At 38.8% G+C, this 27,256-nt stretch overlaps 2 protein-coding genes across 3 annotated transcripts in view; both read left to right on the top strand.

Moving 5' to 3' along the window:
• Positions 1 to 9,604, top strand: part of LOC130167550 (cGMP-inhibited 3',5'-cyclic phosphodiesterase 3A-like) — a 78,295-nt gene extending 68,691 nt beyond the window's left edge. For both annotated transcript variants that reach the window (XM_056373860.1, XM_056373858.1), the window contains 2 exons: positions 1,570 to 1,837; positions 3,215 to 9,604. In XM_056373860.1, the coding sequence (XP_056229835.1) occupies positions 1,570 to 1,837; positions 3,215 to 3,531 (585 nt within the window). In that variant the 3' untranslated portion in view covers positions 3,532 to 9,604. The remainder of the gene's footprint in view (positions 1 to 1,569; positions 1,838 to 3,214) is intronic.
• Positions 9,605 to 17,285: 7,681 nt separating this feature from the next.
• LOC130167553 (solute carrier organic anion transporter family member 1C1-like) overlaps positions 17,286 to 27,256 on the top strand; it is a 34,326-nt gene continuing 24,355 nt past the window's right edge. Inside the window, exons 1-2 of the mRNA XM_056373865.1 lie at positions 17,286 to 17,704; positions 22,326 to 22,498. Of these exons, the coding sequence (XP_056229840.1) occupies positions 22,403 to 22,498 (96 nt within the window). The 5' untranslated portion in view covers positions 17,286 to 17,704; positions 22,326 to 22,402. The remainder of the gene's footprint in view (positions 17,705 to 22,325; positions 22,499 to 27,256) is intronic.

Below are 27,256 nucleotides of genomic sequence, written 5' to 3'. Positions count from 1 at the left end.
CCTCTCACCCTACTGAATTGCTTTGAAAGCCCTGACATTAGAAAACAAACACAAAAGCACAATACATGACTGTGACAATGTGTGAAAGTACAACACAAAAAGATGCTGTGTAACATAAAACACAACAACATAGAGCTGCCTGTATTATCAACTGAGAAAATCAATTCATATTATTCCACTTTTCATTTATTTTCAATGCTGGAACCAGTCAACCAATCAGCAAAAGAAATCCAAAGATGAGACCCCAACCACCTTGGCTGTATAGGACACGCGTTCATCACAGCTCTGTCTTTGTGGACGCAAAATAGAAAAATGAATGAATGACAAATATCCCAAGGATGAGGACAGAACAGCAAGACTCCACTTTGGCCTCCATTACAATATGATTACAAACCTTTGATATATTGTGGAGAGTTTGACTTTTGTGGTTATTACACCCAGCCTGCCCATATATGGTGGTAAAAAAAAGAATCACTCAGAAGCTTTACGTCAGCCTTTATTAATGGTGACCTTGTGGGTACAAATACACTATTTCCAGAACCATTACTGTGCCAAATCTCTGCAAACAGTCTCATTTACATGACCGATACCTACAGAACAGCCATTGATGCTTTCCTATTTGTAGTCTTCTTGACCTACTTTCAGGAGGCTGTACCCAGAGGCAGTGTGTCTGGGACTTTCTGTGCATGCCAGTGGAGTAGTACAGGGGACAAACTGTATATCTGCATATCTAAGTTAACAACTTAAGACGACTTGAGTGACATAGAGTTTATCCTACATGCGTGAGCCTGAGATCATTTCAATGTCATATATCAATATGTAATTTAATTGATATAATGTGTTACTTTTCTCAATACAATATACAAATGAAACAATAAACACCAGGAGTAATACCCACAAAAATCAAAACATGAAACACAGAGAGAAATTTTCATTTAAAAAACATAGAAAAGAAGTTAAAGATGTTTGTCTTGAGCTCAACAGGCAAAGTGTTGTGAAGTCTGCAAGTTTTCACAGTAAAAGGCTGTCAGTAGTGTTTTAAATGAATTCAGTTGCCTGTGTTTTATACTTCTTGACAAGTAATTATGCCATTTGTTTTATTATATTAACAGCACTTTGAACATTCAATCCAGTAACAGAACAAACAAAAAAGACTGACTTACGTTTGTACTATATTTAGTGCAAATATCATGTGTCATCTGTCATTTGCTCTGTCTCTCATCAAGTTAAAAGCTTTTGAAACCAGAAAAAAAAACCAATAAAATGTTATTTTATTATTTATGCGTAATCAAGATTCTGATGGTTTATAGTGACTTTAAGTGGACTGAAAGAGGTTCCTAAAAATCTCTGTTCTCTATTAATTTTAAGACAGTTTGCAAAGTTTGAATTTGAATGCCTCATGAAGTGATGTTCAGTGGACTGAAGAGATCACAGGAGTCATTTCAAGCCACTTTTCTTTGCTATCTTGAACTCTCATCACTGTATAAAATAAATGTTGCATTTTCATGTCCATTTACGTTTGATTATTTCTGTGCACCTGACTTATTTGCTATGTTTGTGCCCTTCTAGGGTGATGAAGAAGCAAGCCTGGGCCTTCCCATCAGCCCATTCATGGACCGGTCCGCTCCACAGCTCGCTAAACTGCAGGAGTCGTTCATCACTCACATAGTAGGACCTCTGTGCTCCTCCTACGACTCTGCTGCTCTTATGCCAGGACGCTGGTTCGACCCACCTGAGGGAGAGATGGAGCCAGAGGAGGCAAAGGAAGAACAAGTTACAGAAGAGGAGGAAGAAGATACAGCAGATGAGGACGCGTCAACAAGTTCCGACAACTCCCGTATGTCAACCTCTTAGTTATTCATGCTGCAGAAAATATGTCACTGATTATATTGAGTTTTTTTTTTTTTTTTGGCTCATCTCTTGGGGTAAAATTAAGGTCAAGCGAAGATTCAAAATCAGCACTGTTGGTGGAAGCTTTTTTTTAGGCTGAGAGTCACAAAAGGAAATCAATCACCGGGCTTAGTCTAAGAGCTTTAGTGGTGTCGCTTGATTTAAGTCTTGGTGGATTTGAAGAGGAACAGGATCAAATTCTAAAGCCTGTGTGAAGCCATATCCAAATAATGCCCCGTTTCACCTCTGCTTTATTCACCATGTGCACCAAAATTAATTTCTAAATGGGACATAAAGGGGCATTGTTTCTTGATTAATATGAAAAGGTGGTTTCAAAGTATTCATGTGCAAGGGAGAACTGATATCCACTTTATCATTATTTATAACGCAGCGCATTGTAGTTACAACTAGTTTTCTCATCTTATTGTACTTGGCCCATTCAAATGAGTTTAAAGCTGTGGATTTGAGATTTGCTGCTGTGTAGGTAGCATTTTACATTTTACTAACAGACTGTCTTTGCTCATTTTTTGTATAGATTTAGTTTTAATTTATTGGAAGCCATTTGTACCACTGGAGTCACTTCCTACAGCTGTGCTATATTTGGAAAGGATGCCAACAGAGACTGCATTGGTCATTATATAGTTAACATATTGGATGGCCCATTTCAAGACACAGTTTGACATTTTAGGAAATATATTTATTCCTTTTCTTTCTGAGCGCTAGATGAGAGGATTGATGTGGAGCTGCACAGTCACCAGCAGGTCAGATTGAAATTGTACTGTGCAGCTTCCAGGTGTGAATGTGTAACAGTAGGTTCCTGTAAAAGAGAGGAAACTACCCTGAATAAATAAAGGTTAAAAAAAAATCTGTCCATGATATATGAAGCTGGATCTAGGAGAGGGTTAGCTTAGCTTAGGATAAAAACTGGAAACACAGGGGAAAATAACAATTAGTCTCTGATCAAAGCTTAAGGCACATACCCAAAATCCACAACTTGTTTTTACATTTAAGTTTTTGCATGTATAACTTGTTAGTGAGCTTTAGATAGTTCCCCATTTCCAGTCTTTGTGCTAAGCTAAGCTAACCGTTTGTATCACGGACATAAATTTGCATTTGCGCTACAATCCGGCACGTTTACATCATGTATTTTGTACTGATGCTCATTCACATGCATTGTCCCGGTCAAATAGATGAATAAATAAATAAATCCTTTCATCTAACTCTAAGAAAGCAAACAAGCATTTTTCTGAAAATGCCAAACTATTCATTTAAGGCCATGTACTTTCTGAGGAGCTTGTCTAACTGTCAGTTTTGTGTCTGACAGAGCGGCAAGAAACCAAAAAGGTGAGCAGGAGAAAAGTGTTTTGCCAGATCACGCAGCATATTTTGGAAAACCATGAAATGTGGAAAAGAGTGATCGCCACAGAAGCCCAGGAGGAGGCCCAGAAAGGGGACCCGAACTGCATCGGCAGCCCCACAGATCCAATCACAGCCATTCACGAGGAAGAGGAAGAGCAAGCAAGCAAAGAGGAGTCTTCGACTGACGGCCTTGATGAAAGGGAAGAGGTGCCGGCTTTAGAGGAAGAGGAAATCCTTTCGCAATCAGAGACTTCAGGGGAAAAAGAGGATGAACCAGAGTGATATTATGAACTTTGACCTCCTCTTAAACCAGGAATCTGAACGTTGTCTAAAAATGTTTATTTGTTTCCTAACTAAACTCTTGATATCGTAGCCAGCACATCACTTTGACACAACACTGTAGAAGATGTTTTGGGTAAAATGTGCCTAACAAAAACAGGGTTTGAGGACAGGGATGATGCATGCCCAGTGCATCTGACAAGGAGAGAGAGGTGAGATGGGCAAAAGATGAAATGACTATGAGGCCGAAAAAGAAGCTGAAAAAGAAAAAGAGAATGATTGGGACTGTATTTGTTTTTGTTGTAGTGTTTGTTTTAGTCTGGATCTGGTGCCCTGCCCTCACCCAGGCTGCCCATCCTGCACTATGAGCCAACCACGCTGATTCACTCATTCACTCTACCAGTGAGTAATACACTGTCACAAGTCCCCCCACCCACCCTTCTTCTTGTTGCTCCCATGCTATCAGCACACTGTGGAGCCCCCGGCTGGTTGAGGATGTGCAACAAGCCCCTTCTCCTTGAGGACAATGGGATGAAAGCCAGGGAAAAGGCTGTGTCCACTGAGGCTCAGCCGAGTGGATTTCAGAGGGAGATGGAAAAAAAGAGCCAGTTGTAGTACATTGTGTATCCAGACAAACACCCACACAAGCTTCACAGACGCACACTCACACAGGCATATACACAATGCTACAGTAGAAACACATTCCATACACAGAACTGATAGAAGTTTAACAAAGAACCCTGTTGCTATAAAAGCTTTATTCTCACTCAAAGAAAAACATACAAAACAAGGTTTTGTTCATGACAAACAATGCTTTTCCCTAGTCGCATGTTTTCTCCCTGTCTTTTGTTACGCAGAGTCAGTCCAGCACACCAACACATTTCCAGGGCACACAACTCAGGAAAGCAGAGACCCATAGAGAAAAAAAACACAAAAAGGACTTGCAGTGTCCTTGTCCTTTTAATTGCCACTGCTTCAATTCGATTTTCCTTCTGTGCAGTATGAGATGTTATTGATTAACTGATGTCGCTAGATACACGGTTCCCTTTGTGCATGACAAAGGAACCACGAGGTAAACAAGATTATTGATCACATTACACTGTCTGTCAACTACAACACAGCAGATCACACTGTTAACCACATTCAAACTAACATACAAAGCACAAAACTAGGTAATAAGGTAATGTGTTTTGTTAAGTTAAGCATTTGTGTTCATATTTTATGTAACTTCCCACCGTGTTTGCTTAATCTTTACAGTAATGTACTCTCTCATGAATTCTTTATAATTTCTAACCCGGTATGTAGGCCAAATGCTTCAGAAAGTGAGTAATCCAGTAAGCCATAGTGGCCCAGGCCAGAGCTGACTCACGGCTCCAAATCACCCGAGCGGATTTACGTCAATAAGACATAAAAAGGAAAAAAAAAAAAAAAAAAAACCCTGTGGTGCCTATTGCCAAGCAGGAGGTGCTGTGTGCAAGAAACTACGTAGAAGTCTCAATCAGATCTATAATATTCAAACTGTCATTATTTTGTTGCTCAAAAAGGCTTAGAAAGTTATATGAAATGAATAATGTACCCAGCTTACTCTTAAAACAGAAAAACAACCACAGCTACGTACCTGTATACTATTATTAATATATGTTGTTAATTATTCATTAAGATAAGTTAAGTCAAATTTAGGTTTAATGAAGTGCAACCCTCATAGTTTCAAATGATGCTGCCGGTGATCTTCTGTTACATTGTCAAAATCAAAATCATAATAATAATAATAATAATAAGAGCAAATAATAATGGCAGAGTGAGAGATGGAAGGATTTTACACATTGAAGAAGATGTCTTCATTTTGCATAGTTTCTTTAGGCCAGCATACTCACCACACCTCTGGATGTTTTTTCTCCATTTGTAGTCCTCAGTGTCACACGGCGCATGGCTTAACAGGTGGTGTCATGCTGTCCTTTGATGTCCTCAGAGATTCAGATTGGTGGTAATGGAGAAGAAGTGTGAAGAAGGAGAACAGCCTTAGTAATGAGGCTTAGTAATGAAAGAGGAAGGAGGAGAAGAAGAAGCTTTTTAGCTTGACTTGCAGCTGCTTATGAGGGGGTCAGAGGGGGCTCAGATCTTTTTTCACATTTCTGCAGATCCCTCTGGATGTAACTCTTTGAAGATGAGCCAGTTTGTTCTGATTGAAAATCATGTGATGATTTACATTTCCAAGTCTGCAAAATGTATTACAGGGACGTGCAGTACAGTGTATTTGATGTGACATTGTAAAAGCAACCGGGGCACTTTGCGGATTCAGATACTGAGATCTGTAGCAGGTACTTTGTGTCAAAACTGCAAAGTGAACGAGGGCATATGTTAAGTCAATTGAAAGACTTTCTTGGACATAGACAGCACTTTTTGGAAAAGCCTGACACTTAAGTCTGGCTCAAGAGGCGAGGTGGATGAGGTGGACTTACATAGAGCAGAGTAGGGTGTGGTTATATCTGCATGAGTTGTCAGAGGCTTGCAACACTGTAGTTCCAAAAAAAAAAAAAGACAAGCTGATGTGCATATGAGATTAGAGAAGATGCCCAGGAGTACCGAGATGTGTTAAAACACCATAAGCATTCACAAACAAAATAGCAAACACATAATTTGAAGCCAAACAAGTTGAGAGTGGCGGGTGAGCTCCTGGGTGAAGGTCAGAAAACGCTTTTAACATCGAAAAAGTAACATCAACGACAAGAAAACTTTATACGCTGGATGAAAACAGACTAAGAGACGGATTAAACAGGCTTGTTTGCAGACACTGTTTAAGTTTTTACTGGCTGAACTTGCCCCGCTGTGACCCAATTTCTTAACTCAATTAGAGTTTGCTAACGTTAATACAGTCTAAATCCTCAGCTGTATCCATTGCACTGTTATCAAAATGCCCATTGTGCAAAGGAGAGCTAAACTGTGCAACATAATGCCCTTGACTGCTTATTCCCTGTACTTACAAAAGGGTGCAGTGGTTGAGCTTGTTTTTACTGCTATGAAAAAGAAAGCCTTTGCTAACCAAAGCCTGAGCTTATTGTTCATTTTTCAGTTCATGTCGAGTGCTCTTAATAGGTGTTTTAGGTCTGTTTATTTATTTATTTTAATTTAGAATCATTATTGCAGACAACAAAGGAACTTAAAAAAAAAAAAAACTTAGCTGGGTTTCGTTTTACAAACTACAGTCCAGCATAATACACAATTAAAAGCAAAATTACCTCCAGCGTTAATGTGAATCAGACAGGAAGCCCTGGGCAAAAATAGTCCGTAATAAAAAGCTAATGTTGCTTAGCAACAGAAAAAAAGGAAAAGGCAAAGTGATATCTGACCCCTGAAACAATTTGTGTCTTACCTGCCAACACAAATGGCAGCAGTGTATTTTGTAGCGTTTGCAGCAAGACGCACAAATGTCTTCCAGTAGCCTCTCCTTGCATTGGCTTGTCATGATAAGTGCACCTGTAGCAGCAGAAGTGAACTGTAAACATCAGCTGACACACAACAGAGCTACAAAGCTGCGGGTCATAAGGAATCGACTGGGATGTTTTAGTTGAGCGTTTCTGAAGCTCTGTAGAGCAACATAGCTTTCAAACTTCAGTTGTTCTAAAAATAACCAAGACTGTAAAAAGCTCTGTGAGCCTCCTGCCTCCATAAGGTATTTAAGCAGACATGAATGAGCTTGAGTTCCATCCACTGTAAATACCCTTCCCACCACAGTGTGTCGATGCTTCACTTGCAGTCTAATGTGCATACCATTGCAATGGGTTTTTTCCTCACATCTCACACATGTACTATCCCGTGCTCCACCCTTCAGTTTTCTGCTTGAATTCTATGTAATCAGAGAAATCAAAGCTCACTAGGAATCAATAGACGCTCCCCACCTCTGATGTCCCCTCGTAGCCCCGCCTCCTCTTTTTACTCTACAGTGCAGCAATCAAAGAGACTTAATCAAAGCTGTGACAGAATTTGGGGTTGCTAATTTTTGTCGTAAACAATCCAAAATATTAAAGCTTGTGTATGTAGCCGTTTAGGGAGTTTTGAGTAAGCTATTTGAGAGTGGTCAGCTTGTTTCTTTCAGGTAATTTGCAAATTACACCAATCATACAGGGTTCAATCATACATATCACGCAAACTTAACATAGTTCCTGACAATTTTTCCTAAATTTCCAGGCAGCCACTGGTTTCCTATTATTTCAGTACAGTATGTAAATCTATTAGCACACTCTTGAAACTTGCAAGATCTTTGAATTATTTTTGACAGTGTTTTATTATTGTTACATCCATAATGCAGTTTAAGTGTAGATTGAGTTGAGAATTCATCATTACTGCATTATTTCATCACCTAACAATAACATTACATATATATATATATATAGACATGACTTTCACTGAGATGGATTACATAATTTTAAAACATTGTACGAGGATAAATAGAAACCAATGGATACCTGGAAGAGTCCGCAGTTTTTGCAAAGTAGTTACTTGCGATGTTAAGTACACAGTAATTAATTTGTAGTAAATGGGTCAACACATGTAAAACCACTGGAATGGTTCCATAATCTCTGTTGGGAAGCATTGTGATTAAATAATTTCTTTAATTTACTGTAGATTAGATGGAGATTCTTGACCACCATGGCATAAAAGCTCATGGCATCTGTTGGCTTTTAGGTCTTGGTCATCATAGGTACACTGGCCAATGGTTTGTATCTTAACCCTACTTCCTCTTGTTTTACAATATATAAAATCTCAGCCAGAAAACAAAAGTCCAGAGTCTTAAAGACAAACTTTTAGTTTATCAAAGCCAGTATAAGTGGTTTCTTGTAAAGAACGATAAGAAGGGGATTGCTGCACACTGGATTAACTTGTGCAAACCAAAGAAACTTTTTGAACTTTGTGGTTTTTTTGTGATTTGCACAAAATGAGCCCTAAGAAAGGAGCATGTTTCTTGCATCTTCTTTTTTATCAGTGTTATCCAGAACCCAGTGAGGATGTCTCGATATGCATTTACTGCGTCCTCATGCAAAGACAGGACAGATTAAAGCAACATAAGAACCATTTTAGCGTTCATCTAACAGAATGGAGCTCATGGTGTTGTACTGTCTGTTATTTCACTGCTGTGTCAATAGGCAGCAGTAGCACTACAATGGAACTGACTAACTGTTCTGTTCTCAGACTGAAGCCCTTGTAGTTTCTTTTTGATGGTTTGAACCAAAAATATTCCTTTTTGTATTGTTTGTTGTTTCAGCCATTTTAAAAGGGAGCTATGCTCCTGTGCCATAACATTTTCACATATACGTATGTATGTATGTATGTATGTATACATTGTTTGAATGCTATATGCATCAGCTTTCCTTGTTTGCCACTAAAGGAAACCAAAACAAACTTTTTTTCACCACCTTTAAAGCAAGACAAACAAGGCTGGTATGTTTTTATCTACTATAGCAGGCGCTTCACAGACTCAATTCTTTTCTTCTCTCCAGTATCTTGCACTTAACACATGTAGCAATACCTACAGGATGGGGAAATTGTGTGTTTCACCAGTATTTGTTTAAGTGGAATATGACATTTTATTTCTAGATATTGTTTGAATTTGTATAAAAAATATATACTGTACAGATTCAAAAGTATATTATAACAAAAAAAACTTTTAGAAAAATATTTATTTTTACCGTTTTGTAATTTAGACACAATACTGTAGCTCCTCTATTGCCAGACTTACTGGAAGTGCCTCTCGACAATGTATTACAAAGTAACTATACAATATATTGGGATTATTAGAACCTGTCACTAGCAGAGCAGTGTTGATGTTGTAATGTGAATATTGTTGAATAATAAGATTTATAAATGCTGCACACGTGTCTGTCTTGTTCTTAAGCCATTTCTGTCAACAAGTCATGGGAGGATTGCCAGTTAGACTTTACTTCATATTTATAACACTGTAAAATACCAGTTTGACTTCATATGAGTTGCAATTGTTCCAATAACACTGATCATATATTTTCAGCTGGTAATGAGTAACATGTACTCTATATACTTGCTTGATTAAAGTATCTCTTCCAGTCCTGTTGGTCCATAATTAATTATTAATTGCCTGACATATTACAGCCAATCCTGAATGACATACAGCACAACCTCTATGCCTTCATTGTAGCCCTGACCATGTGTGCTAATGAGGTTTATGTATTTTCTACTTGGTTGAATCTTGTGGTTATAATTTACGTGATCACAATATGTGCATATGTGTAGCCAAGTGCAATAGAGGAATACTGCAGTGCAATACAGTAGCACTGTTTTACACACCATTAAGACAGCAGTGAATGTCAACAAAAACAGACCATTTGTTATCTTTAACCTTTTTACTCACATTCTCAGTAGGGAATTCATGATCTCTAAGGTAGCAGACTAACATTTCACTTGAATGTCAGCGGAAAGCCACAACACAGAAAGAACATGTAAACTTCCCCCAGACAGCCAAAGCTCTGGGAACCTACCGCTGCCACAACGGAGTCTTTGTGACTATGAGAACAAATTTGTTTTTACAGGTTGAGCTTGGATGAAAGGCAGACAGGGAACCACAAAGGGTCATGCACTATACATCGGATTTCAAGTGACATCTGATTGGTGGAGGGCTTAAGTTTGCAACATGGCTTGGCCATTACTGTTAGACATTATGAATTTATCATTATTAACACTTATTTGTTGATTTTTGGGACCCATGTGTGCTATTGTACATGCTATTGCCATTTTTTTCTACCTTCAACTCTGGAATTTAATAAACACACAAGTCATAAGTATATGAATATTAGAAATTATCTAGTTAAAACTGATACTGGCCTAAATCAGCTTAAATTAGCTATTTGTAACAGCTACCTACTTACCAGTCTGGGCAAGAGCTTCAACATTTGTTGCAGTTACAAGACAAAAGGTTATAACACGCCCTCTGAGCAGCGCTACTTCATGGAAGACAGGACGCAACAGTGACGCTGTACTGCAAAGTGATGATACAGTCCGACAAGGTCAGTGCAAGCTTGTTAGCATGCTAACTTCAGTACAAGAATAGAAGTGTACAACCTGGTTGCGTAAGTGTGCACACTCTCTTACAGATGTGGCTATATTCAGAATTAACCAATCACATTCAAACCGATGTTAAATAGTAGTTAGTATGCACCTGCCATCAATTAAAGTGTATGTTATTAACCACAAATTAAGTTTTGCTGCTCCTTGTCTTCATCTTCTCAGTCGCATCCTACTGTGAAAGCCATGGGCCACAAAGAGCTCCCAAAGCATGAACGAGATGCCGCTGTTGAAAGGTATCGATCAGGAGAGGGGAACAAAAGAATTTCCAAGCAATTGGAGGATTTACCATGGGACACAGTGCAGACCATCATTAACAAGTGGAGAAAATATAGCATGACAGTGACGTTACCAAGAACAGGAGGTCCCTCCACAAATGATGAAAAGACCAGGAGAAAACTGGTCAGGGAGGCTGCCAAGAGACCTACGGCAACATTAAAGGAGCTATTCATAATTCCCTCCTCTTTTACTGAGGCGTCAGTTCCGGCTGAAGAAAAGTAGCCTCAATACATGATGCTGCCACCGCCATGCTTCACTGTGGGTATGGTGCTCTTTTGGTGATGTTCTGTGTTTGTTTTTGAACCAAATTAATCTTTTGGAATTATGGCCAAAAAGTTCAATAGTGGTCTCATCAGGCCAGGAAATATTTATCCAAATGGTTTAGGGGGATTGGATTATTATATTTCATTATTATAATTTTTTTTATTTTTTGCAAAATTGAGCTTGGATATTGTTTTTTTGTTTTTTTTGGTGAGAAAAAGTTTCCATTTTTCCACGCTACCTCACAGCGAAGACATATGAAGAACACAGGAGATTGCTGTCACATGTAAGGAGCAAACAGCATTTGCCAGAAATTCCTGCAGCTCCTTTAATGTTGCCGTAGGCCTCTTGCCAGCCTCCCTCACCAGTTTTCTTCTGGTCTTTTCATAAATTTTGGAGGGAGGTTGTGCACACTTAAAGTTATTGACAGTCATCTATTTTTTTTTTTTTTACCTTAACTGTTTCAGTTTGTTTTTCACTTGCATTTTAAAAAGGACCATTTAAGATGGAATAAGTTCGGAAATTATTTACCTTGGTTTCATTGTTTTTCCATCACAAACATCTGCTATTTTAACAGGAGCATGTAGACCTTTTATATCCACTGTACAAGAGGTCTCCATTTCACCTCATCAGTATCTGCCTTGCCAAAAATCTATTTCACTTTGTTTCGGGGTTGTCCCTCCCATTCTCGTCAGCGCGATGTTTCAGTAAAAATGTTTAAGGTCAAGGTCACAGTGACCTCACTAAACATTTTTGGCCTGTTGGATGTTATATCTAAAGACCGCCTTAAGGGAATTTCTTCAGATTTAGCACAAACATTCACTTGGAATCAAAGCTGAACTGATAAGATGTTGGTGGGCGAAGTTCAATGTTCAAGGTCACAGTGACTTCACGCTCTATTGAATGTGACATATCAGAAACTCCCAGAGGGAATCACATCTAGCACAAACATTTACTTGGACTCAAGGATGGACTGATTAGAATTTGATGGTCAAAGGTCAAGGTCACTGTTTTTTGTCCATAACTCACAAGGTCATACACTTTGTGTATATAATTCATAATGTGTAATTATGACACAATTCAACACAAATGTCTGATAAGATAAGATGATGAAGTGATGATATTTTATATCCAAATCGTCAATGGTCAACTTCACTGTGACATCATGTTTTCCAAAAACACTGCTGACCATTATTCAATGCTGCAACTCAGGAAGGGGAGATTGTAACCATACTTCCTGCATTATGGCTGGTTCGGGGAGGCACACAACCACGAGGCGGTTATTGTAGTTATACAGTGATTATTTCCAATGCAATTCCTGTTTCTTAAGACAATAGCAGTCAGGAGGTGGATTAGCATACAATTGAGCTTTACCCCCTGTAAAGTACATTTTATCTCACACTATAGTTTCATTTACATTTAAACAATATGAAATATGTTACACTTAACCAGGCCCAGGAAACCTCAGTATGTTCACATATTTCCTGCCTGTCGACTTGTGAGTAAATTAGTTTTGTCGATGACTCTGGATGAGGAAATATTTCCTCAAGAGTGAATCCAAACATTTCTTGCCATGGCGTCTTCTCTGTACGGACTGATTTCTTCATACAATGCAATTTTCTTTGGTTCTTTGTTTGCCACGTACTGCACACTCCATGTATGCTAACTATTAAAATATTTCAACTTGAAAGTCGAAATGAGAATGCCAGAAATGTTTCATTGCTTCTCATCATCCGGAGCCGGTTATAGTCTGAATGTGTGCATAGACTGCACCCTGGAGCTCTTTGCCCTAATTGATAACATTTTTAAATGTAGAGCCACAATATTATCAAATTAATTCTTGGAGATCTTTGAAGTATTTTGTCCTTAGTAACTCAGCTGCAAAGTATTTGATACATTTGTCTATGTACTGTCTTGTATAGATCGAAAGTAATCCCTTTGCTAATCTTGTTTTCATTGAAGCTGCCTTCTCTTTGAAGTGCTCCTTGTCTGATCAATTTTGCCTCAGCCTTTGGAATTTTCCAGTCAGTGTGTTAAATATCAAGAGACATCCTTTTCTTTCTACTTCTGTCTACTAGGTGAAGTAAGAACATGGGGTAAGCAAGTGTGATTCATACTTTGATACCAACATGTTGCCCTTGATCTTTATGGCATGTAAAGTTTCGGTGACACGGTTTATGATATCTTCAACAGTACATCATGAATTTCCCCTAGGGGATGAATAAAGTATCTATCTATCTATCTATCTATCTATCTATCTATCTATCTATCTATCTATCTATCTATCTATCTATCTATCTATCTATCTATCTAAATGGGTATGCTATTAACTATTCTGACGTATACAGGGAAACTGCCTTTCTCAGCACCATCTCCCCTCCTCTCCTTATCCTCTAAGATGTAAATGCTCATTCTGTGCTCTCTGTCCTCCTTTCCATCGTCTTTTTCCGTCTTGACAACTATCTCATATCTTAACTTATTCCCCTTCATTCATTCCTCTCTTTCTCTCAATAATCTGTGTCATTCTTGGGTGTAACCCTGGGACCTCTGTGAATAATGAGCACGCATGAGAACCGAGGCTTGTGGGACAGAGGGAGACAGAAAATGCTTGAAAATATTAATTTGAAATCCAAATAATTTTAACAAAGTAAGATTTAGCCACTTTAGTTTGGACATGGTCATAATTACCCCAGTCCTGTAGTCCCTGTGAAGTTCTCATCAAGGAGTGAAAGAAGGAAGTTAAAAAGGGAAGTTTAAAACCAGATCTCTATGACCTCGAGTTTCTCCTTCAACCTGATGTATGAAGGAAAAAATATTTAAAGTCCACAAAAAGACAACAACTGCATAAATACACAGAGAGGGGCCAACAGATGCACACCTTTTGCATCAAAGCATAAAACACACCAACTCAAATATGCACACACACACACACAATTAAGGCTTTGACATTGCACAGATACAGGATCCTTGACTTGCTATCACTGACGTGAAGATGATTGTGTTGGTGGATATGGGTCGTATCAGTTATCGGCCATGTGAGCACTGTACCCTCTATGCTTTCATGAGAATTAACCCCTCAGACTGTAAACACACTTGAACTAGTGTGAAACATGCAATGACTATTTACATGACTGTAAACCGACAGTCCATTTGTCATATATTACAAATTAGCTATAATCCATGTCTAATCACATGACATTGCTACTTATAAAAAGCTTTGGTCACACCACAGAATTCCACAGCAGTTCAAGCAAAATCACTGTGATCCTTTCTGAGTCATGCTTTATAGCAACCCCATATGACATGGACCATGTTTGCTCAGAGTATCGCTTTGCTTTTAAGCACAATATTAATGAAGAGGTGATAAGGCATCTCACTTCACCTATTTTACATTTGTTAATTTGGTTCTAATTAGATAACTTGCTATTCATTATGAAAATGTATTTGTTTTGCAGATATCGTAGATGACTTGCTGTACACTAATTCCCCTTTAAACAACATGAAGTTAATTTTTTTGCAATGAAGACTGACTAGAATTTCAATCATGTCATTTCAATAATGCAAACACACTCCAGATTGGAATACTGAGATCACTGTTATGCTATTAAGCTCTTCTTTATCAATTGTTTATGTGTATTGCATTTGTGCAACACTGTACAACTTTGAAGTAAGTATTTACAGTGAGTACAAACATACACTGACCTGGGCTTTATCCAAGCCCTAATTTTGACATGTCACCACAACAACAGAGAAACATGCAAGACTTGTATGTGTCCTCACAGGATCAGTTGTAAAGAATGAGGAGCAAGTTTTGTTTACTTGTGATTTTTTCTGAGAGGCAAACTCCATGTAATTCTTTTTGGTTTTTAATCACTCATATTAAGAACAAATAATCAAATTGTCTAGCCATTGCATTTTGTACAGCAAAAGTACAGGGCATTACTAGAAACATATAATACAATATTCTCTCGTGATGGCTTTATAATGGTTTATCGGCGTGTAGTAATCTTTATAAATTTCCTAAATTAATCCGGTTTAATGCAGTTATTGAAAAGGTTAAGCAACTTTCATAACTCTCCAAATTTTGAACAAATTTAATGAACTCCCATTTGATGCCACTAATTAGGGCAGCATTTCAGTTTATAGAAATTCTCAACAGCATCAAAGCAGCAGACTAGCTGGTATGTTCAAAGACACCCAAGCTTCCTAACTGAAGTTAGAACAGGAAGACATGTCTGCAGCCTGAGAGAACCTGACCAAGAGGAGATCAGTGGTATCCAGAAGCTGCACAAACTCGACACTCATCTACCTATTGTACTGCCTTCGTTTTATTATAATGCAACCACTAAAAAGCTACTAGAATACCAGCAGGTTCTGAGGACAGTTTGAATGAGACATTCAAAGAATTCAAGGACATGACAGTGTGCCTGAATGCTTTTTGTAATGTGTACCGTCTGACAGCTGTAAGTACCAATGCAATCAGATACATCGTGACAGGACAGGTGCAACAGTCACCTTCTGTTTCACATGCTTACCTAACATTGATCTGTCCTACAGCAGTAATCGGATCTGGAGGAGGACATTAAGGTGTACACTCCCTCTGTCCACTTTGCAGGGGTAAGTGGCTGTGCATAACTGAGTTACAAATATGGTGCAAGTTCTAAGATAATCTCAGAATATCTGAACCCAGAGAGGCCCAATGCAAAGACTTATAAAGCCACAGCAGTCTCCTTCATCTCGCAACCCAAGATCAGGCAAAACGATCACAGAGAGGTCAGTAGAAACTAAAATAACTAATGTAGGGGAAAACTCCTCAACTCTAAACATCCCCACAAAATCCAACTGAAGTTCAATGGCCACTTCCAGCAGTCAAGCAGCACAGGCTACACCAGAAACCTCAGATCCCCTGAATCATATGTATTTTGGAGAAACTCCTGGAGGCATCTGTTGATCTTAACCTTAAATCACCAGATCTTGACCTAATTGTGAACCTCAAACCTTATTATGGCTAACATTTCTCCTCTTTGCATTTAAAAAAAAAGTCAAACTATGATTTCTGTTTAAATGAAAAGAAAATAATCCCAGTCACTCTTTAGACAAAAACATGGACCATACATACAGTGCAAACAGCCACCTTCAGGGTGTAATATTATTATGATTAATTTAATGTGGAGCTTTCTTGAGGTATTAGCTTTATTCACTTACCCATACACCATGCTTTTCCCAGGAGGGGGTGGCAACCAAACACTTCCTACTTGCTGACATCATTAATGATGTCATGGGTTGAACCATGAATGAGGGGGGGGGGGGGCTGTCTTTGGTTGAATATGTTATGTTGATTAGAATTTGATTGATTCTAAGAGTTTTTCTTTACAAATTGATTCAGTAGAACGATATTTGTAGTCTCGTTATGTACTGTGCATGTTACCTGACACAACATTTGCCTGTGTGAGGCGTGAGAGACCGAGACCCCTGAGAGAAATATGGTTCTGCCCGAATTGATTGTGCGGTAGATTGGAGGGCCTATTTAAAGGGGGAGCAGAGGTTGAAAATCACTGTTGTATCTAAAAGTAATTTATAAGTACCTATTAAACCTAGATAATGGCTTTTGTTTCCAGCAAATGAAAAAAAGAAAAAAAAATTGAGATTCAGAAATGTGTGATATAACCCATCATGTGTCTGTTCTAAATTTGGCATGAGTGGATATTTTACAACAAAAAAAGTTTTAAGACGTAAAAGAAACAGCGTATTAACTCCAAATTATCCAAATCTTAGGAAATATAACTGTTCAAAACACAGACTGAGTGACCATGAGGGGAATACAAAGCATGAGTAAATGTCACCAACCAAATCAAAAGTGGGAACACAGCAGGCTGACAAATATTCTTCTCTAAGTTTAAAATTGTGTTTTCTGATCCTTGAAAGTATGACGCTTTCAAATAACAGCTGGTACAAGACAATGTAGGCTACAGCAGCCTACTGATGAATGCACGACACTGTAAATGCTTCCCTTTATGATTCCAATAAAGCTCATTTGAGAGAGAGAGAGGGAGAGAGCGACAGAGCGGGGGGGGGGGGGGGGGGGGGCACGGGGGCGGGAGACAGAGAGATGGTTGAGGAGAAAGCCACAGATAGAACTGCAGATTGAGACAGCCCTCTCTGTGTGAGCTGGTTCTTCTGAAGCCCGTCTATCTGCAGAGTCGGTCCCGATAACAGGAGGCTTTGCGGGGGGGTCACTTTCCGTGCGCATCTAACGCGCCATATCTCCAAGCGGCGTTCACACTGACATACACCGACATGTTTCAGGAGATCCCGATTTGATTCGGTCTAGTCTGCCTGAGAGTTACCGTGAAGTCGGCTGGAAATGAACTCTGAAGGTACATGTCGGTCTCAGAGCATTCATGATAAGAGTCGGCGCTTCTCCTCCTCTCCCATCCACATGAGAAGTTTGACCGGAGCTGGCTGAAGGGAGGCTACCTGCGTTTCCGACCGGCTGTTCAGTCTTCGGAGCTCAAGCAACCGGCTGACTGTTTGACAGGACAGTAAGGTAAGCGGTTCGTATTTTACCCCACACACTGACGCTCCTCGGACATTATCCCAGCTGTGTGACCCAGTGATTCAAGGCGCGTCTGTTGTGAAAAATGGCAACAGGCATTTTCATCAGGTGTGTTTGCTTATGACTGACCTTATTGCTTTTATTCGGTTCCTGTAATATTCAAATAGTACTTTGTGAATATGTGTGTTTAACTAGCTAATAAATAAAAACTAATAAATAGGCCAATTAAGGATAAATAATTCCTCTTTTAAAATAATTTTAGTTTCTTTTTTCAATGCAAACATAGGCTACAATAGTATACTGTTTTTTACGGTGAAACTTAATAAGTGAATGTGCACTTATTACAGCACTGGAGTGAATGAGATGTTCACAGGGTGCCTGTTGTACCTGCAGGACTGCTGGCATCAATAGCATCTGCATGTTAATCATCACCAATATTGAGAGATAATTAGAATGATGTTTTATCTACAGTAAAGATGGTGAAGCTGATTCATCATGGATCTCACTCCTGTAGCCAAACTTGAACCAAACCTAACCCCGACTCCAAATCTTAATCTAAACATAACCATCTTTAATCTTCAGATTTAACCCAACCATCCTGTTGTTTATAGGGGTTGGTGTCTGTGTGTGTGTGTGTGTTTGACCTTGTTAGCTCAGTGGTTATGCTTATTGAAGTGAAGGGGGGCTTTAACTAGCTTGTCTTGGTTAAATGCTTTTCTCTTTCCACTAATACCCATCGCTCCAAGGTGGTGTTTCCTGGCTAATGTGTTGAGTGAGTGTCTTGACCTTTGGACAGTCAAACCATTTAATTTTTTTGTTTTGTTTTTTTTTTGTAGCTGAAAATTTGTGTATTTTTTCATGGACACTAATTTTTCATTGGGGATATACTGTATGAATTTTGGTAGACTGAATATTGTGGGCATTTGCATGGATAGCTGTGGAGCTATGGAGAGTTAGTGTTGCCAGTGGCTGCTACAGTATTATCATTTTATAGTCTATATAATATTCAATAAATTCACTTGGTAACACTGACATTGTGAAGATTTAACAACAGCCTATTCTTTCCAGGGTGCTGCCCTTTAGCAGCATGCTCAGATTCAGTGGGGAGTGATATTCACACCCCCAAAGGTATACACTGTATAAATCTGCAGAGACATACCATATGGAGATATGGAGACACAATTTATACAGATACCATTTCATGCATATTAATTCATCAGCAAGACACAAGCCAAACAAAACTAATCGTCATATCAAGCGTTTTTCAGAGGGTGGAGTGACTGAGGAGCTTAAAATGTTTGATACCGTCATTTTTACTTTAAAAATAATAGCTCATGCGATTGTGTTGTCTTAGTTTACAGAATAGTTGAGGTGATGTGGTGACCATATTAAACTGAGGAGACTGGGCATCATCCGTTGATGAAAAAAACTGCATTTAGCCTACTCCTGTTATAAAAGATATGGTCAACACAATTTATAGATGTTCACACATATTATTCTTTTTCTTTTAAGGTACGGTCTGTGAACAACAGCAAACATTTACACACGATGTTTGCACTACTTTCAGCTATGGTGCAATATGGTATTGCTATCCGAGCTGTATACCAGTGACCTTTAGCGGCTGCTGCCTCGAAAAACAAAGGTATTAGAGATGATCATGTTGTTTTTTTGTTTTTTTTCCCAGTTCAGTTTTCAGCCATCACTCCAGGCTTATATGTGATTGGAAGTAATCAATTTGGTGTTCTTTTGTCCTAATGGGTACATCTGTTGTTTGACAGTAACACTAGATTAGAAGCAAATTATAGGCAGAACAAGATTAAGTGTGCTCATTACACCTTACAAATGAACTGTTTTGCGGCTTCACCTGTGATAAAGTGTGCGGTAGATGTAGCTTATTGTCTCTCTCTCTCTCTCTGTGTCTCCTCATCACATCAACCTCTACAGAACTTGTTTGTCTTATTAAAATGATAATTTCGTAATAATAAATGATCATGTAACAGCAGCGTGAGGCATTTTGGAGCAAAGAACAACCAACAACATGAGTGAATGAACGTTTGTGTTTGGATATTTATTCTTGATCTTTGGGAACAACACAAAGGTCTTATAATTAGCTTCAGAGCTGGAGAGAAGACCCCTGGATGCACTTTAAAGCTCTGAAGCTAGTAAATAGACTTTGATGCTTAGTTTATCCTCAACATGTGACATATTCATGTATTATGTAATTTGAATATTTCATTATCTATGCTGACTAAATTATGCTAGAACAAGTCACCCTGCTAACCTGATGATCTAGTGGCTGAAATCATGAGGACCTAAACATAGTGATAGTATACAGTGATAATGATAGTGTATAGTCTGTAGTGTATTTGAGTCTTTTTACCAGACAACAGTGGCAGGTTAAATGGTGTTTGATATAGCACTGTACTGACACAGTATTTGTGAGAATGGGAAATAGAGATTCAAAGATAAACTTTGGTGGTACATGAGACAAAGTGCCTGAACTACTGTATGTTTTTTTCAAAAACCTGCTGCTTTTGTGGACTACTGCTTTATACTACTTAAAGCTGCTGTTGGTCTAATTCCTTGAATGTAGGTCAAACCTGTTGCGATTAGCCTGCTCCTTTTGCTCTGCTCTGCTCCTGCAGACAGAAACGTCATTATAGGGAGAAATGCAAACTTTATAAACTTTATATTTTAAGAAAATATTACATGTATTTATATTAACATGTTGTTAACATGTTGTGGCACTAGTGGCAGTCTCACTGACAGAAATGGTGATGGTATTGTGTTAGTCTTCTTTGCTACATAGCAATCACTAAGCCGGTCCCCTGGAGCAATTGCATTCACTGTTTCACATGACCACTGGAAATGGACCGAGGGGGGAGGAGAGGGAAATACGTGAAATAAGCAAGACGAATGTTCGGAGTTAGAGAGAAGGAATTAATAGCAAGGGAGTGAAAGGAGGCAGGACGGAAGAAACAAACAAGGAGATAAAAGGAGATGTAAAGAAGGGGGTACAATCAGCTGATTGCTTCATCTACATGGCATACACACATGTTGTTTGGATTCGAGTGTTGTCTTATTGTCTTTGAAAAAAATGTGATACTTTTTCCCAGACTGCACCTGTGTTCAGACTGATCTGTCACAAACAATTGAAAAATGTTCAAATATAAATTTACCACAACTTCAAAGGATAAGTGAGGTAGCCATCGGTGCAAACAACAGTGATTGACTAAAACCCTTCCTGCAGCTGCTTCAAAGTAGAAACCTTCCAGTGGATAATGGGGTATATACTTTTACACAAGTTTGATTTATATTTAGTTTTTCACCAAATTTCCAGTGAGTGAAACAAAAAGAATGTATGTATATCTAACAAAACAAAACCTAATCTAAAGACAGCTGGCAAATGAAAACAAAAGCACCACTGGATGACTTTTATAGTGAAGCAGCTGTTACCAGGAAGTGTTTATTTTGCATGAGCCATTGAGACAAATGAGACGAATAGCAACAGAGGGAATCAGATCATAAAACACTGAGGCTGCCTTTTGTTTGGATGAGCTGTAAGAATAGGACCATGAAAATCTGACACAATTCAAACAGCAGAAACTGGTTTACACATGTAGGCACTATAAAACTGCTGAAGGGTTAACATATGAGTATGTTTCATGTGCTGCCCTTTTTCTTTGTTTGAGCCATTTCAAATGACCCCTGATGCCAGTATAGCTCAGCTTTGGCCCTGCTCACAAGCACAGCATGGATACTGCATAGGCGGGCTCAGGAATGTCCTTCTGCGAATGCATGTTCGAACAGTTTACCACAGCACAGAACACTTCAAGTGGGTAGTATCATGGTAGTTAAAATGCAATACAACGGCTAGCTCAATTAAGTGGCAACATATTGGCTCTGCTGCTTGACCTGATCAGTGATCCCACTGCTGAGGAAAAGACACCAGCTTCTTGCATTTCATTTAGTTCTATGAGTAGATGTTGCAAAGAAAAAAATTGAACATATGCACCCACTTCCCTCCCGATTACCTAGCACAAGCAATTGATAAGCAGATGACTGACATCAGAGTACAGTGCTGTTAGTGCTGGTGAGATTTATGCGGATTCATTATACTGAATTCATACATATTTTCACTCTGTTTACAAACCATTAGCACACTGGCAGTGAGCAGTTCTGGCCTCAGAAGCAACTGAGGTTCAGCTCAGCAAATCAAAGTGCGCTTCCTCTCAAGTGGTGTATACACTATAGTGATTTTAGTTTATGCTTCACTCTGTGTTTGGTCACTTGATGACAGTTACTGGCCAGACATTAGAATAAAGTATGTAGTGGCGATATGTAGGAAAGTTTAGCTCAGTGTTTTTGATACTGTGGCTTAAAATAGTTAACTGGAAACAACGACCTTTTGTTCGGAAAAAGTGCACACGACACCCATGTCATTACAACGTTGACTTCTTAGTTGTGATTGAAGTCTTAAGATCTCTAGAACAAATACATATTGTTTGTGTGTTTCTGTGTCAGTCTCTCCTCTGCCGGCTGCTATAGACATGTTTCTGTTTTTGTACCAAGGATGAGAAGTGGGTCACATGCTTGAATTATCCATTTGCAGGGTTGCATGCATCAGTGCCAAGAAATTGCATTACGTGGGAGACTTCTGCTTAGGAGACACAGAGACATTTCTGGAGGATGGAGGAACGAGCTGAGCAAGGACGCACGCAGGAGAATGGACGCAGTGACGGCATGGCCAGAGAGCCACGCTCCTCTCCATGCACCAGCCTGAAGGTACACGAGCTAATGTGTTGTGACGCTTTGACTTTGTATATTCTACTTTGTTGTTTATGTGGGGTGCTGGGCAGGTCTCTTTCCTGGCAAGATTTTTTTTTTTTTTGGATGCAAGCTTAATCATACTTACACCCTAGACACAAGAACAACACATGCAGTACCAGTAAAAAGTTTGGACACACTTTCCCATTCAAGTGAATGGGAAATGGGAAGTGAATGAGAAAGTGGTCCTGGTACTGTACATGACCAGTCTTCAACCAAACATTTTCATATATTTGAACCAATTTGATTTGAAAAAAAAAAAACAATCCCTTTGTCTCAAGAACAGCAGAGAAAAAATGAATAATAATAATAAAGAAAAATAACTCAGAAGTCAGATTTTCCTTTTCTATAGAGCTCAGTTCAGTTCAATTCAATTCAATGCCAATTATTAAAAAAAAAAAAAATTAATAAAAAAAAAAAAAATTAATTAATGGTCCGTTGTGTTGAGTTGAATCGTCACACACACAAAACAAGTTAATTTACTTTCACATCAGTAAGATCTGTACAGTCCTGTCATTCAAATAACCCAGTCCAGGTTTTTCTGAGCTGCTGGTTTCTGGAAACAAGCAGTGAGAGGTGGAGAAGTGATTGATCCTGTGAGGATGGTTGTTAGAGGTGGTTGAACAGGTGTCCGCGATTAGACGACCTCACTTTTTATTAATATTAATATTTAATGGGCGTCGTGTAGCGTAGTGGTTTAAGCAGGCGCCCCATGTGTAGAGGCTACAGTCCTCGCTGCAGTTGGCCCCGGTTCGAATCCCGCATCGGACGGCCTTTCGCTGCATGTCATTCCCCCTCTCTCTGCCTCCCTGTTTCCTGTCACTCTCCACTGTGCTGTCCATTAAAGGCATAAAAGCCCCAAAAAATATACTTTAAAAAAAAAATATTAATATTTAATATCGTTGTGCTCCGTCTGTCCTCGTCTGTCCTCTGTACTCTATCTTTGCCATTCATTCACTGAAGCTAAAGTTACTCATATGCCATTCACGATCGATTCGTTCAAAAGAACAAATCTTTTGTGTGAATGAACTGAACTGAATCACTTCCTGAAACGATCCGTTCAGTTCTCAATTCAGCTGAACTCTGAGCGAACATGCAGGGATAAACTCACGAAGTGATTCAAGTCAATGAATCATTCAGTGATCGGTTTGCAGGGAGTGAGTGTATCCCTGTGAACAGGATTCACTCACTCATGAGTGTTTCCCTGTGCAAATGAATCTATGACTTGAATCCCTGCGAAAGTTATTTGTTCGCGCAGGGATACACTCACTCACATGAATGATTCAAGTCATTTCATTCACAGGAAGAATGGGGTGTGTTCTGGTGGGAACGATATTAATGGTGTAGGGAAATGACTTTTCCACAGCAGGAACACACATACACTTCAACATGTCACGAGTAGCGTATAGAAACAAGTAGCAATAGAACGAAGCATGAGTGATAAATGGGCAAACGAAAAAAAAAAATTGTGGCAGAACAAAATATGGATGAATGTCAACAAAATTATGAACAGCATTTAAAGGTATAAACTACAGCAATAAATATGAATGACTACTAGATATACAGTGCATTCAGAAAGTATTAAATATTTTCACATTTTGTCATGTTGCAGCCTTATGCTGAAATAAAAAAAAACATAGTAATTTTTTCCCTCATCAATCTACACTCAATACCTCATAATAACAAAGCGAAAACCGAATCTTAAAAATTTTTGCTAATTTATTAGAGAGGAAAAATTGAAATATCACGTTGACACAAGTATTGACACCCTTTGCTGTGATACTTGGATTTTAGCTCAGGTACCTCCCATTTCTCTTGATCATCTTTGAGATGTTTCTACACCGTGATGGGAGTCCACCTGTGGTAAATTAATTTAATTGGACATGATTTGGAAACACACACACCTGTCTACATAAGATCTCACATATATCAGAGCAAAAATCAAGCCATGAGGAGGAAGGCTCTGCCTGCAGAGCTCAGAGACATTGTGTCAAGCCACAGATCAGTAAGTACAGTGTGCAAGTGAGTCTTTCTGGGGGTGTTCATAAGGAGTGCCAGGCAGGTAAATACTGGTTATCACAGTATCTTTATGAATAGTAGGATAAAGGAGCTTTAGCTGACAGCTATTTCTTTTGTAGATGCTTTGTGTGTGTGTGTGTGTGTGTGTGTGTGTGTGTGTGTGTGTGTGTGTGTGTTGTGTGTGTGTGTGTGTGTGTGTGTGTGTGTGTGTGTGTGTGTGTGTGTGTGTGTGTGTGTGTATATATGCATTGGGGAGTCATATGCTCACTTGGTACATATGCTGGAATGCATGTGTGTGTAGAGATCAGCACTAAATCTGGTAACAAAATTACAGTAACAGCCCAACAAGTCACATGGATGATGTCTGTGTGTCAATGAGGGATACTGTAAATTTTAACCCGTGACCTCTCTGTCTAAATGTAAAGGCATTAGTAGACTGCTTGAGGAACTGAATCATGCTTCTGTTCTTCTATTCATCAATTCCCATCAGTTAAAAGTTTAAAGAAAATTTCACATGGCCATTGAGTCCGTCCCCTGGGTTTCAGCACAAGGTAGTAACAGGTAGCCAGTCAACAAACACTGTTCAGACACTCTGCATCATACTGGGGTTCGGCTTTTATGTATGAGCCTTACCTTTTCCCGGAATTCATTAGGGAGAAAGCAAGGCCGTACAGTGGTTATGCTTCCTTCCTTCCTTAAAGTCAGAAAACAAAACTCGATAGATCCACTCTCCCTAATTGTTCTTTGTCAAAGACGTAATAAAAAATCTGAGTTTTTAAAGTTCATATTTGATGCAGCAAAAGCAGTCCTCAACACAATCTCACCATAAAGTGAGACGTAGTTGCTATTGTAGAGCTTTCAGTCACATCACATAATGGTAAACGCCAGAGGGAGTTTGCTCAGATATCACGTTCGTAGCACTTCAATGACTTTTCATAGATGTTGGCTTAAAAGTTGAGTTTCAGCAGCAAGTGTTTTTAATGGCTTTTCTTAAGTTGTCGATCATATCGTGTGATCTCCATCAGAAGATGACGTGTATAAAATCAATTTAGTCCTTGGAAACTTTCAAATCAACTCCCTGACAACAAAGACTACTGGAAAAATCTCCAAGACATCCAAGTCATTTTATTACTACCCTTTCTTCCCTTGGTGCCTTCAAATTAAAACGCATGTAACTTGAAGCCTATGCAGGAAGTAACGAGAATGTCAGCTTCCTGTAGCAAGTACAAATAGCAGAACAGAAAACAATAGGGAGACCAAGCTTTTAATTGGCTCCTGTTCTTTGTTTATTTTTCAATATAAAACAGTTCTCCGATTTTTCCGAGTCCCACCTCCCTTTGTTTACTGTTGCTATGCCTGTCAAGCTTTTGCACCCAGCATGTCAATCTATAGTTTTCAACTAAACTAAATTAACCTTCGAGGATATTACTGCCACATCGTGGGTTTGATCCATGCATTTGATGTCACAAAGATGCAATAGGAAAGCTCAACTAAATCCCACAGTTTGACACAACAATGGCACAAACCAACAGATGGTAAAATCAAGGCTGTGCCCATATCATCGGTGGTAGTTGCGAAGGCGGGATATGTTCACAAGTGGAGACCGTAAATACATGGGGAGGCAGGGGTATTCCAAGTACATGATTGAGTGAACCAATTAAGTTTATTCAGAGTAAGAGGTAAACCACATAGAGCACTTTGGCTTCAACTCTTCTTTTAGGATGTTCTGAGTTAACTTACCCAAGTGCGTCACTAAACAATGTAACTGGAATACCCTCAAAGATTAGCATATTGGTTTACTGTTTAGTAGTTCATAATACAGAGTATTGACACACCGATTATGAAATTCACGACCAATACCAATACAATGTTTAAAATAACAATTGGCCAGTAGCTGATGCTGATACAGATGTTTTCTTGTTTATTTGTTTGGTTTTTATTATTTATTCCACTTAACTGTTTTTAAGTCTTTCAGCCCTTAATCACACTAAGTTTTTCAAAAGCTCTTTTAGCCTGTTATACAGCTCAATGACAAGATGAAAATTTTCAGTGCTTTTATAACCCATCAATTATTATTTTCATGAATCTTAAATTAAATATAATTCAATGTCAACATAAAAAAACTATTAGAAAAACAATACAATCTAAAATAGAATCTTAAAAAATAAATCATAAATAAATACAAGCATAAATAGGGCAGCCTTTCCAGGGAGGGGCTTTGTGAATGGTCAACCGGCTGAAACTATGTCTTCTGCCAACAACATGAAAGTTAGTAAATCCCAAAATGAGATCAGACACTGTTGCTTTTTCCCACATGAAAGTAATGTGAGACAATGGTGTTCAAGCAGCTTATCACAATAGAGACTGCAGTGGCAGGACAGGTTTTTGTTTTTTCTCAGAATTGTTTGGTTCCCTGACCGGCTGGGTGGGACATGGCACAGCCCGTTTCCACTCTAATCCGGTGCTCAATGTTATTCTCTGCTTGTCCACCAATAAGACTAGAACTTTAGTACAACAATGTCCCTGTGTTCTTTCATTTCTCATTCATTTCTTGCTTCAAACACCATCTCAGAATTCCCTGAACACTTTCTAATGATGTTTTGTATTGCAAAATTTGTTGTTTTCTACTTTTGGACATCACTCTCACAAATAATAGAAAACGGTGTGTGTGTGTGTGTGTGTGTGTGTGTGTCTCAG

This window comes from Seriola aureovittata, chromosome 4 (assembly GCF_021018895.1).
Source record: "Seriola aureovittata isolate HTS-2021-v1 ecotype China chromosome 4, ASM2101889v1, whole genome shotgun sequence".
Taxonomy (NCBI): Eukaryota; Metazoa; Chordata; class Actinopteri; order Carangiformes; family Carangidae; genus Seriola; species Seriola aureovittata.
This window is presented reverse-complemented; position numbering and strand designations above follow the sequence as displayed.